This window comes from Acanthisitta chloris, unplaced genomic scaffold (genome assembly GCF_000695815.1).
Source record: "Acanthisitta chloris isolate BGI_N310 unplaced genomic scaffold, ASM69581v1 scaffold14360, whole genome shotgun sequence".
Classification (NCBI taxonomy): domain Eukaryota; kingdom Metazoa; phylum Chordata; class Aves; order Passeriformes; family Acanthisittidae; genus Acanthisitta; species Acanthisitta chloris.
This window is the reverse complement of record NW_008650028.1, coordinates 65,739-77,988: the sequence shown is the minus strand read 5'-3', so window position 1 is coordinate 77,988 and position 12,250 is coordinate 65,739. Positions and strand designations below refer to the sequence as shown.

Genomic DNA, 12,250 nt, shown 5'->3' with positions numbered 1-12,250 from the left:
CAGAAAGGATGTCACTTCCTCAGAGAATTGTGCTGTTCTACATTTTAAGAGCTCTAATGTTCCAGTGAGGCTCAGCTTAAATTTCAGAAGTCGATAGAGAAAACGGAAAGAGAATAAAAATAAAAAGTATCTGGTGGTTCAGAATGCTAAAATCCTTCCGATTAAAAGACAGCATCAAGTAAAAACCCAGAAACACATAGATGGAGCTAACTGTAATCTCAACATACCTTCTGGAAGTAGCCGTGTTTACGCTTTGTGTGCCTATCTTCTCACATGCAAAAGGCAACATCTGAAATGTATGTAACTTAAGAGCTTGCCTTGTAGACTTAACTATCCTCCCATAAACATAACCAACAAAAATAATAATTAACATAAGTGTTTCATAATCCTTCCAAAATATTTTCTCAGTAAGAAGGTAAGTACAGATTGTTTTACCATGCAATAGAAAAAGGCAACTGTTTAATGTGTGTGCCAATATATGAAAACTATTTAAAACGAATATTTTTGCAGTGGTCTGGAGGATAATGAGGCTAAATGTTGAACACTTCCTCGCTGCAAATTGGTTCTGCCCTGAATCACTGCGCAACCGTGTTCAGAATAAATAGGTGGAGGAAATAAAGTCAAGATGAAAATTATTTAAGCATATTAACACTTATAATTCTGTACTATTCAAGAAGCTGCACTGTCCCAAATTAAATTCAGGACAGAGACAGACTTAGATGCACCTTTATTAAAGGGCTGCCTCAAAAGGCAGCAGCACAGGCACAACACAGGGGTGTGCAAAGCCACCAGTGGCACACTCACTGTGCCTAGGGACTAGTACCTGCCCAGAGGGCACTCCTTCAATCCTCACGGGAAATTTCTTTCAGCAGCAACCAGGCCTTCTCAAGTCTTTTTTTACTTACAAATCTGGAGACAGAGCAAGCATTTCCACTTTATATAAAATGAAGAGAAAACCTGGCGCACTGATAAAATCCCAAATTTTATGTATTTGAGGTAATGTAACATGCATAAATAAAGTGTAGCGACCTAGCTTAAACTAGTAAGGGTTTTACTGCAGCCCACATCTGGATATTTAATAATGCATGCAAATATAAGCTTTTAACATATGCCACGAGAAATTAAATAACAACACAATCTTGACACTGAAATTAATATTAACGCATGTAGGGGTTTTTTTTTCAGGGACAAAAAAACCAAACCAAAACAAAGAAAGGTGCTAAAAATATACAAAAATAGAACACAACTTGATATTGACTCCTAATAAATGGAAAAATCTTACCCTGCATGATACTGCAGTTTGCAGAAAACTGGCACAAGACAATATTTAACCTTGGCCTACAAGCAAGCATCACTTCATTAGTACAGATTTGTAATTTAAGGCATGAAGGGTAGGTGTAAGCATTACATAACAACAAAAAACCATGACTAATGTTAGGAAAGACCAAGAGACACACAAACATTCAGAGAAAACCAGAAAATTATCATCAAAGTACACTATGTATGGTTAATGTGAAAATCTAACCTGAAAAAACTAGGGCATTAAAAGGATACAAAACAAAGCAAACTGCTGTCTCACTGTATGAAAAAAGCCTTGTCTGAAATATGCCTAAAGTGTGGTTTCTAGTTCAGTAGCTACAACTCATAAAATCCTGATGAATATTTGCTATTCATCTGAAATATCACTACTGCAGCTGTTACATTAATCCAGCTTTTAGCAGTATTTCCTTCTTCTTCTTCTATGTCCTTTGCTATGTGCAACACACTTCCAAAAAGGATGTGGCCACCATGGTTAAACTTTCAGGAAAAGTGCATTAGTGGCATTTAGGGGATGTGTTTTCTTTTCCTTTCTTTTGCTTTGCCAGTTGCAAGCATCCTAATAAAACTAACACTGGAACAGGTCTCATTTCAAAGGCTGATCATTTAACATATACTCAAGTGCTCTTTACATTTTTAATCTTGCCAGACATCTCCTTCTAAACAGGCATTGTATTACAGCAGTACTAATGACAAAATGCCAAAGTGGCATTTAGAACGTTAGAACACGTGAACCTCACCGGCAAAGCCACAAATCAAACAGCAAAGGACTGGGCATGTATAGGGGCTTGCTTTTTTTTTTTTTTTGGCCAAACATGTATGGGGGGTTTTTTTTTTTTTTTTTTTGGCCAAAAATGTATAGGGGTTTTTTTTTTTTTTTTTTTTTCCAAACATTCAAGGCAATAAATATGCAAGGATAGTAACTGCATATTGTTTAATGCTACTTAAGTTTTCACTCCAAATTTTAGGCCAACACCTATTTCATCTTGGAGACACTAACTGTCAGGATGGAAACATCACATCTGTTGCATATTACATACTAACAGTGCTGAATTAAAAAGGCAGGGATGTGCTCTTCTGGGAAGAGTCATTACCCTCACATGCAGGCTCCACGGGTAAAAGACAACTTATGGAGTACACGAAGTACTCTCCACTTGGCAACAGGAGATACCATCTCACCAATTTACCCACAAACACATTTTAAAATTTAGATCCGAATTAAACGGAATGCAAAAACCTTTCACAACAGGTCATAAGTCAACAAACAGCTTTTCAGAAATAACACAGTTGAAATCCTCAAAATTGAAGAAAAGTCCTCTGTTTGGGCTTTTCCATAAGGCATTATCACACAAAGCTCTCTTTAGCAGACAGACACAGACCTTCAACAAAACTAGCAGACTTCAAAATATTCCAGAAGAGCAATTTTCAGCTTAGCACCACCACACCTTAAAACACTCCCAGCTACAGCAATTTCATGAAAATCCAGAATCGCAAAGGAAACAAAACACAACCCAGTAACACACGAAGACCAACCACAACATACCTTTTGGACAAAGCCAAAACAAAAGAAAACAAAAATATAGACCAAAAAAAAAACCCCAAACCATATTTTCTGCAGTGAAGCAGTCAAGTAAGAACAGGAAAAGAAGGCATAGTTAGTACAGACTCTAATTAAGGGCAAGAGATGGATGTATCAAACAAGCTTGTTCTGCCAACTTAATGATTCAGCTTAAAGAATTGGAAGTTTTCCTCCTGACTTCTGTCAGAGCAAAGTACATCTGCTGAGTGCATTTGAAAATTCTGCCTCTTGTAAGGTAATCTGTTCCTCTGCATACAAGAATTACCATGTAATTCAGCAGAGAATGATGTATTAAAGTAAGATGATGCTAGTTTTGTGGAAAAAATCAGTTATGGTCTCCACAAAAAACTATCCACACATGACTTAATATTCTCCTTTGAACACTATAAATAAATATATAAATATATAAAGATTGAGATAAGTACCACAATTTAAGTACTTCCACTCATTTAGCAAAATGCTCTCACTTCATTTTAAAGATAATTTCATTACATCCAAAAAAATATGGTGACAAAAGTTCAAAGCAGACAATGGTGTGTTTTCGGCTTCCGTACAGACTGAACAAATTAATTAAGAAACCGAAACTGACCTTTCAATAAACCTGTTTGTTCAGAGTTGATCATATTTCACAAAGAGGTTTCCAGTTTTGCTTTTATAAATTATGGATCATCAACTTTAAAACATACCCGTGTGCCAGATTCATCAGATGCATTCAGATATTCATTCATATCTCTGACCATATGGTACAAGTTTAAGAACAGTTCCAATGACCACAACATGTAGGCAGGTGGGTTCTAATGTGCTTCACATAACGTAAGTACTTGTTACTAGCTTAAACTCTTTAACAGGAACTAATTTCACTCCATCAAGTAACTCTCCAGAACTCCAACAGGAATTTGGAGCTCAAATTACTTACCTGTGAACATAATGCAACTGATGAACTGAATCAATGGCTATCACCATTTCAGCCAAATAAAAACGAGCCATATCTTCAGGTAGTCTGTCCTCAAACTTGCTGAGCAATGTAAGCAGGTCTCCTCCAACATAATAATCCATAACCAGGTACTATGGAGTAGGAATGATAAGAAAACAGAGCAGAGGGGAAAAAAAAAAAACCACCACAATTTATTGAGTGAATTGCAGACTAAAAACTAACTGAAGCATAAAAATTAACTTATTGCAAAAATTATTTCAAGCATCATAAAAGCTAAACAAATGCTCAGCTGTTCTGAAAATAGTAGTTGGTTCACATGCATTTTCATGTTTAACCTACTGAATATTTTTCATATTTAAACCTATCCAAATACAGTAAGTACCATGACAAAATAGTATCACTTCATCCACTGTCCCATCATCAACACATGAAATATTTAGATACTCAGGATTCCCTTATGAAAACAATACCCTTTGATAGAATGGAAAAGGAGTAAAGGATTAAAGCATATACCTATAAAAATGAAGCTAACTGTGTTAATATGTAAACTCATTTATGTACCCTAATTTCTCAGGCTTCCCCTTCTCTTTTTCCCTACCATCTTCTTTTCACATTAAACAAACTGGTTTGGAAAGTTTTGCTTTTAGACTACTCAGATTAAGGCAAAGTCTGAGAGACTTCCAGTGGCCCACTGTACAATTTCAGATACTGCTGACATTGCACATGATACAGGATCTGGCAACATCAAATACAAGGTGTCACCTTCTCTAATTGAAATGACAGAGAAAAATACATTTGATTTCTGATGTATTAATGAAACTTGACACTAAAATGGATGCAAAGACTTTACAGAAATGAGAACCTTTCTGCATTTTACTGTATTTACAGAATGAAATGCCACTTCTTTTAGTAACATGGTCAATATGACTAGAAAAAGTAAACTTAAGAGAAGTGCAAAACTCAGGATTAATATATATTTTAGCTTAGGTTAGTTTGTTTCATAGGTGGAACAGCAAATGGAAGGGCAAATGGGGGAAAGTAAAAAAAAAATTTAAAATCCAATTATAAATAATTAACTACTTATAAGCATTCTAATTTAACATGCAGCCCTATGATATTACTTTTAAATATCATTGTGGGCAGATTAATTAGAATCATAGACTATTCTGAGTTAAAAGAGACCCACAAGGAACATCGAAGTCCAACTCCTGGCCCTGCAACAGGACAGCCCCAAGAACCACATTATGTGCCTGAGAATAACTTTCCACTAAAGTACATAGCATCTGAAAGCTTTTCACTTAGAGTTCCAACCTCTGTTTCCAGAAGACAGCCAATACCTGCATTCAAAGTAGTGACTCTTTACAAGATCACAAATAATAAAAAATACTCAAGATGTAATAATGTACATCCCAATTTGATTCCTTAAGATTTTGATAAAGCAAGCTAAAGGGACTTGTTATAACCAGTTCTCCTAATTTGTTCACATCTTTCCCACTTGTAGTTAAAGAAACTAAAATATGTACGAAAAAAATCTGTAAAATTACACCAGCTGTATGGAAAATGAAGTTTATAAGGCAGTTACTTTTCCATCATACTTTCCATAACAATACAGGTGATGAACAAAGATTGTTAACAATTTGATACAGAATAGCCTGGGCATCCTCCTTGATTCCAAGTGCTTGAAGAAAGTACAAAATGCATTTCCATGAGATTCTAAATGTGTTGACAATCAAATTTTCATCTGTTGCTTTGTGACAAGAATAATAAACTTCTTCAATTATGCTTACAAACCTTCTACACGATAAATATCTTCTATTCAGTGGTGCTCCTATGCTCCCTCAGAAGACCTATAGCATTAGTTTCTCACGTTTCACAATTTTAGAAAATGTACTCAAGCCTTTGGAACTTCAGATATTGATTAATAACTGTATAGAAATCGCCAAAAGCTTAACTTACTCCTTTGAAAGCATATTGAAAAAAACCCTTAAGATTCTCCTAACTCATGTGGAATCTCTATACTCATTCTTTAGCACTTTTAAGACCCGTAAAACTCAGTTACTGAATATACCAAAATAATGGAATTTTGGTTCTTACAACACAGAATTCTGCATCTCCCATTTTGCAAGAGCAACACAGTAGCCTAATGACAAGGAAATCTTCAACTTCTCAAATAAGCCAACATGTAAACTATAACTCAAATTGAGCTGTGCAAATGAAGTTAAACACATGCATAGGAATGACAGCTAAATTTAACAACTAAATTTTAAATAAAATTTGTCACTATGTAGCATCCTATCCAATGTAAAATATCCAAGTCCTTAAAAAGGGGGAGAGTTTTTTAAGCTTTAAAACTACATTCTAAATGCATGCAATCATCCAGATCTATCCAAGTCTCAAATAGTTCTCAAAATACAACTGTACTACAGCACCATCCTTCCAAGAGAAAGAAAAAGCACAGATTTAAGGACACTAAATTCTAGTAACTAGTAACACAGGTATTTAATTTTAAATCACAGACCTATTCATTTAGTTCAGAAGGGACCTCTTGAGATTGTCTACTCCAACCTCATCTGCTCAAGTAGGGTCAGTTACAGAAGGCTGATCATGGCTGTGTTCAATACAGTTTTGAGTATCTGCAAGGATGGAGACTCCAAAACTCTTCCATGGAACACATTCCATTGTTTGACCATCTTCACAGTAACGCAGTGTTTCCTTGTGTTCATGATTTCAGTTTGTGTCCACTGTTTCCTGTCCTCTCACTGGACACTACTGGAATCTGGCTCCCTTATCTTCATTTCCTCCCATTGGGTACTTATACACATACATGTTAACACCTCCACCTCCCCAAGTCTGCATTTATTAGGGCTAAAGAATCCCAGCTCCCTCAGCCTCTCCTTATATGAAGGATGCTCCTGTGTCTCAGTCTTCTTTCCGGCCTTGCACTGGACTTGCTCCAGTGGCTCCACCTCCCTTTTCCACTGGGGAGCCCAGAACTGGACGCAATACTCAAGAAGCAGCTGCAACAGGGCTGTGCAGAGAAAAGACCTCCTCTGACCTGCTGGCAACACTTTTCCTTCCAACCCAGAATACTCTTGGCCTATTTTGCTGCAAGGGTCCATTGCTGGCTCATGCTTAAGCTTGTAATCCACCAGTACCTTAAGCAGAGCTGCTTTCCAGCCAGTTGACCCCCAGCATGTACTGGGTTTATTTTATGCCACCCCAGATGCAGGACATTGCATTCCCCTTTGTTGAACTTCTTTCTCTCTGCCCAGTTCTCTGGTTTGTCAAGGTTCATCTGAATGACAGCACATCAGCCACTTCTCCCTGGTTTTTAACACATACAAACTTGCTGAGGGTGCATTCCATCCCACTGTCCAGATCATTGATGACCATGTCGGCTCCAGTATTGAGCCCTGGGGTACACCACCACTGACTGGTGGTCACATCAGAAGCAATGAGCCCAGCAGTTCAGTTTTTAATCCATCTCACTGCTGCTTATCTAAAGCACACTGGTCAGCTTGTCTGTGACAACATTTTGGCAAATAGTGTCAAAAACAACACCCACTGCTCAATCTACACAGGGTTTGGGGTTTTTTTGGTCTTTGTTTGTTTGGTTGGTTTTTGAGGCCACTTGTGTTATGCATGATTTTACTAAAAAAGCATAGAGAGAGCTATTGATACATTCACACTGAAATTACAAAAAAGCCCAAGTATTGCTGATATTTTTCTCAGCAGGCTGCAAAACTAGCTCCTGTTAGCAGACTATCAAAGACAAAAAACAGAACCTGCTCTGTGCTTAGTAAAAATAAGGAAATTCGCAGTTCAGTTTTTAATCCATCTCACTGCTGCTTATCTAAAGCACACTGGTCAGCTTGTCTGTGACAACATTTTGGCAAATAGAAAACAACACAACACCCACTGCTCAATCTACACAGGGTTTGGGGTTTTTTTGGTCTTTGTTTGTTTGGTTGGTTTTTGAGGCCACTTGTGCATGATTTTACTAAAAAAGCATAGAGAGAGCTATTGATACATTCACACTGAAATTACAAAAAAGCCCAAGTATTGCTGATATTTTTCTCAGCAGGCTGCAAAACTAGCTCCTGTTAGCAGACTATCAAAGACAAAAAACAGAACCTGCTCTGTGCTTAGTAAAAATAAGGAAATTCACAAGAATAAAACAAATTCTAGCAGGCTGTTGTAGAATATATAGTATTTTCTTTGAAATTTTGTTACTGGTAAGATTAGAATTACATAAAACACGAGATTATTTTACTGTCCACATTGACAATGCATGAAGCTGGCTCGGAGGTATTTAAGCCAACAGTTATAGACTCACAAATGCAGAGCCCAGTTTATACACAAATCCACCAAAATCCATGGATCTCCAAGTATCTGAGCTGACAGAACAGAATGCCACATAATGGCAAAAAGAATTGCAAGTCTGCAAGAATTCCATGAATAGCACTTCTCTTATTGGACAGACTGGGAGGAAAAAAAAGACTGTGACTGCACAGTAGATTTTAAAGAAATTATTAGAACTGACTAATGTTATAGAATCCAAAGCACAGGGCAATAAAACTCAAATAAGCAAAACCATCAATGTGCAATTGTTTACTTTTCCAAGCATAAATATTACCAAAACTGTAACACAATCAAAGCATATTTTAAGTGGAAAAATTTCATAGAAAATGGGCACATTTTCCTCATACTTGCTTCTTTTTGCAAGTATTTCAAATTACTTGAAAACTAAATAACATTAGACACTTTTATCTACAATTACAGCTTCCAACTCTTATTTATGAACATTTAATAGCACTCTTCCATGCTGCAATAACATTTTATTGCTTTGTGACACCTTAGTGGGTTTAAGTCCTCGGAACAGCGAAGACTAACCAAAATGAACTATTGTTTCAAAATGGGGCTATTCCCTATTCTCTCTGTAAAACAGTAATCAGCAATGTTATCACAAAAATTAATGTCAAATACAAAAATGGTCAGTAAGTACACTTGTTCTTATGAATCCAATTAAACTGGAGTGATGAAGGTTAACAAAATATAAGCAGATAGATCAAGGTTTATCAACAAATGCAAACTGGTTTAGAAAACAAAGCTGCATTCCTGAGATATTTATAGCAAAACTTCCAAAGTTTCTAGCCAGTCTCCACCCTTCAGAACCTTCTGCACAGAATCACAGATCCTCACATAGTCTGTATGGCCCAGAACACAAAATTAACAAATAAACCAACTATATTTCAGTGTAAAACACAACTAAGAATCTGCATTTCCATTCATATACACATAAAAGCAACACTCACTAAGTAGTTTTCATCCTGGAATGCATAATGTAATGTTGTGATCCACTGGTTATCTCCATTCACTAACACATCTCTCTCTTCTCGAAAACAGGCTGTCTGAAAAGGAGAAAAATAATGGTATGCTATAATTAAAACATAAAAAGAAAAACATTTTGCAAGTGACTATGTTTCGACACTACATTGGGAAGGGGGAGGTGGGAATCAAAACTGCATCTCAGTTAAAAAGTCATTTACTACACTCCCGAAACGTGAGAAAAATGACAAAAAAATAGATATGAGAAGAGCCCACTTTCTTCAAATTTAAAGTTGTACTTCTCAATACTGTTAAGTGAGGCAAAGGACTAAACAAGTTGCTGCTTCCCATTGTCTAAAAACCCCAAGTCAAAATCTTGAAGTATTGATAATGACAGAATAGCAATATATGATTAAGAAAAACAATCAATAATGGCATTAGATAATTGTAACTGCAATAGGATTTAGAGAGCTTGAGTCTGGAGTCTTGTGTTATTGTTTTATCTCATCATGCTAGCCTTTTAAAACTTGATTTTTCACAGAAGCAAGGTTCTTCTTTTCATTTGACAGTAGCTGCCAATAATTTCCACGTAGTCATGACCCGATAATCATCAAGCAGTTGGGGTTTTCTCCACACCCACTGCTCAGGAAACAGAACAGAACTGAATATTGCTCTTGCCAGATATACAGTGTTGATCAGATATCCCAGGGATTTTCCCCTCAAGATACTGGAAAGAAAAACAGGAGGCAAGAGGTGCCTTCATAGCAAGTGGAACACAGGAGGAACAAGAACTGCCAACAAATGTTAAGAAATACCTAAGAGAAGGAAGAGAACACAGGTTTGTATGAAACAAAAGAAGATAAAATGTGAAGAAAATAACCAAGTGGAAACCAGAAAAGCATTTAATTCGATGAAGGTCTTGCAATTTGCCCTGAGAAGTGAAAAAAATTCCTCAGCAAAAGCAACTTTGCAGAATGACAGACAAAAATGACCAAACAGATGAAAAGCCAAAGCAAAACCACAGCAAAGAAATGCTACACGTGTTGAAGGGACTGAGTTCTGAAGTGAATATCACAAGAAAACAGAAGGTACCAAATAGCAAAGCCAATAAACAATTTTGTTCAGAAAGATCTAAAAGATAGTGCAAAAGGAGGAGTAATATTTTACGGGCTTTATTTAGAAGGCAGACAGAGAGTTAGAGAAAAACACAGACCATATTCTCCTTCAGCACACACTGCTCTTCACGAAGATGTTTCATTAATCTGAACCTTGCTCTGTCTCTTCCATCTTTGAGGCAGTTGAATTCAAAGGAAATTCAAGCCTTTTCTGTTTACTTTTTCAATTTGATTTCCAAATCCAATAGAAAAATACTAGAACTCTGGCATGGCTCTTGCCAGCTGTGAGATTTGGAGAGTGAAGAATGGAAAGTGAAATATCTTTTGAGATTGAGCTACACACAAGTATACATGCAGTAAAAACAGAACAGAAAATAACTCCCTCCTGCAAGCAAATAAACCATACCAAGTCTTCTTTTTTTTTGGTGAATACAGTGAGTAAGAACAATGCAGACCAGGAAAAAGAAAGATGACATACTTCGATCATAGTATAATGCATGAGATAGATGAGTGAAGTTTGAGAAAATAGCAAAACATACTTTAAACAAATACCTGCAAAGGTTATTGAATGAAAAATAGACTTGGGGTGGGAGAAGGAGCAAGGATCATCTTCAGAAGGAAGAAAAGCTGTTTGAAGCTTCAGCTTGATTTTTTCCTTCCTTGTTTGTTAACTCTTGACATATTTCAGAGAGAAATAACTATGAACTCTCTTCACAAGGATAAATAACATGTAGGTTCTCTACTTGTTACGACACAATTCACAGGATTAGTTACTAGAGAGTTTATATAATTGTACTTGGTTTTGCCATGATTTCACAAAGGCCATGCATTCCTTGAGCACTTCAGACACCCACCTCTGGGCAGTATGCCTAGAGCTGACAGCAACAGTTATTACCACAGCAGGTCACAGCTGAGACAGTAACAGCCAGAGTCTATGTGGTTCATGGCAAAAAAAATAAAATAAAACCAACAACAAGAGATGGTAGCAGTGGATCTTTTAATTACTGTAACATAGCTCAATTAAGCTTTTTTTAAATGAAGCCTTTTTAAGTGCCTTTCATTATTCCAGCATTACACTTCATCTTCCCTAGGCAGTCTCCCTGAATTGTTGGCAGAGACCTCCAGAGGTCATCTGATCCAACTCTGTCACAGCCAAGTCAGCTCAGTGCTACGGTTTTATCTATACTGTTATCATGGTCTTCAAGCAGCAACCTGCTCAGCTATTTGGTGCTCATGGCCTCACAGCTCAGAGTTAGCACCTCCAGAGAGTGCTGACTGCTTCCATGCTGCATAGTATTTGTCCTGGTCTCTCCTGAGCCTCATCTGGCACCAGCATGGCACATATGTAACTCTAAGTGGCTGTCAACGCTCAGGGTAACAGGTTTGGGAGTGTAACAGCAAGCTGCTGCACAGTTCCAGGTACTCATTGTATCAGTCATGTTCCTGGTCCTACATCCCATCTCTGAATTTTCAACAGTGACAAGTCTTTGGAAAATTTATGCTATATATAATACAGAAGAGAACACCAACTCCACAACCTGTATCATTTCCATCACAACAAAGTTTTTGCATACAACTGCTCTCAGGACCTGCAGTCACCATCCTTCATCTGGCATTCACAAGACTCTTTTGAGTATGTACTCCCTTTTTGCTTTTACAAATGACTCCCACTTCCCACAGTTGATTCAGGGGTATATGAACATACAAATCTATCTATATGCTTGTCTTGCATTTTTGGACTGCCTGATTTTCCTGTGTATTTTGGTGTTAGCGTAGCACATTGCTAACAAAGCCAAAGTGAGTCATTTTCCCCAGCAGCAGTAACAAGTGCATTCAACAACATTTAAAAATGACAGGTTACAGTTGTTGACGGTTATGCCTGGTAATGCATTTTCACTCCAGATGGTTCTCTTTCCACTGTATACCCATGGGTTACAAATACATGGAAAAACATATCTGTAATTCTTCTTAGGCTAA

At 37.0% G+C, this 12,250-nt stretch overlaps 1 protein-coding gene across 1 annotated transcript in view; it reads right to left on the bottom strand.

The window, feature by feature from the left end:
* Positions 1–12,250, bottom strand: part of LOC103810469 (serine/threonine-protein kinase MRCK alpha) — a gene marked incomplete at its 3' end in the record, with an annotated part of 111,038 nt that overhangs the window by 33,254 nt on the left and 65,534 nt on the right. The window contains exons 4-5 of the mRNA XM_009083368.1: positions 9,146–9,241; positions 3,813–3,961 (exon numbers count right to left, since the gene is read on the bottom strand). Of these exons, the coding sequence (XP_009081616.1) occupies positions 3,813–3,961; positions 9,146–9,241 (245 nt within the window). The remainder of the gene's footprint in view (positions 1–3,812; positions 3,962–9,145; positions 9,242–12,250) is intronic.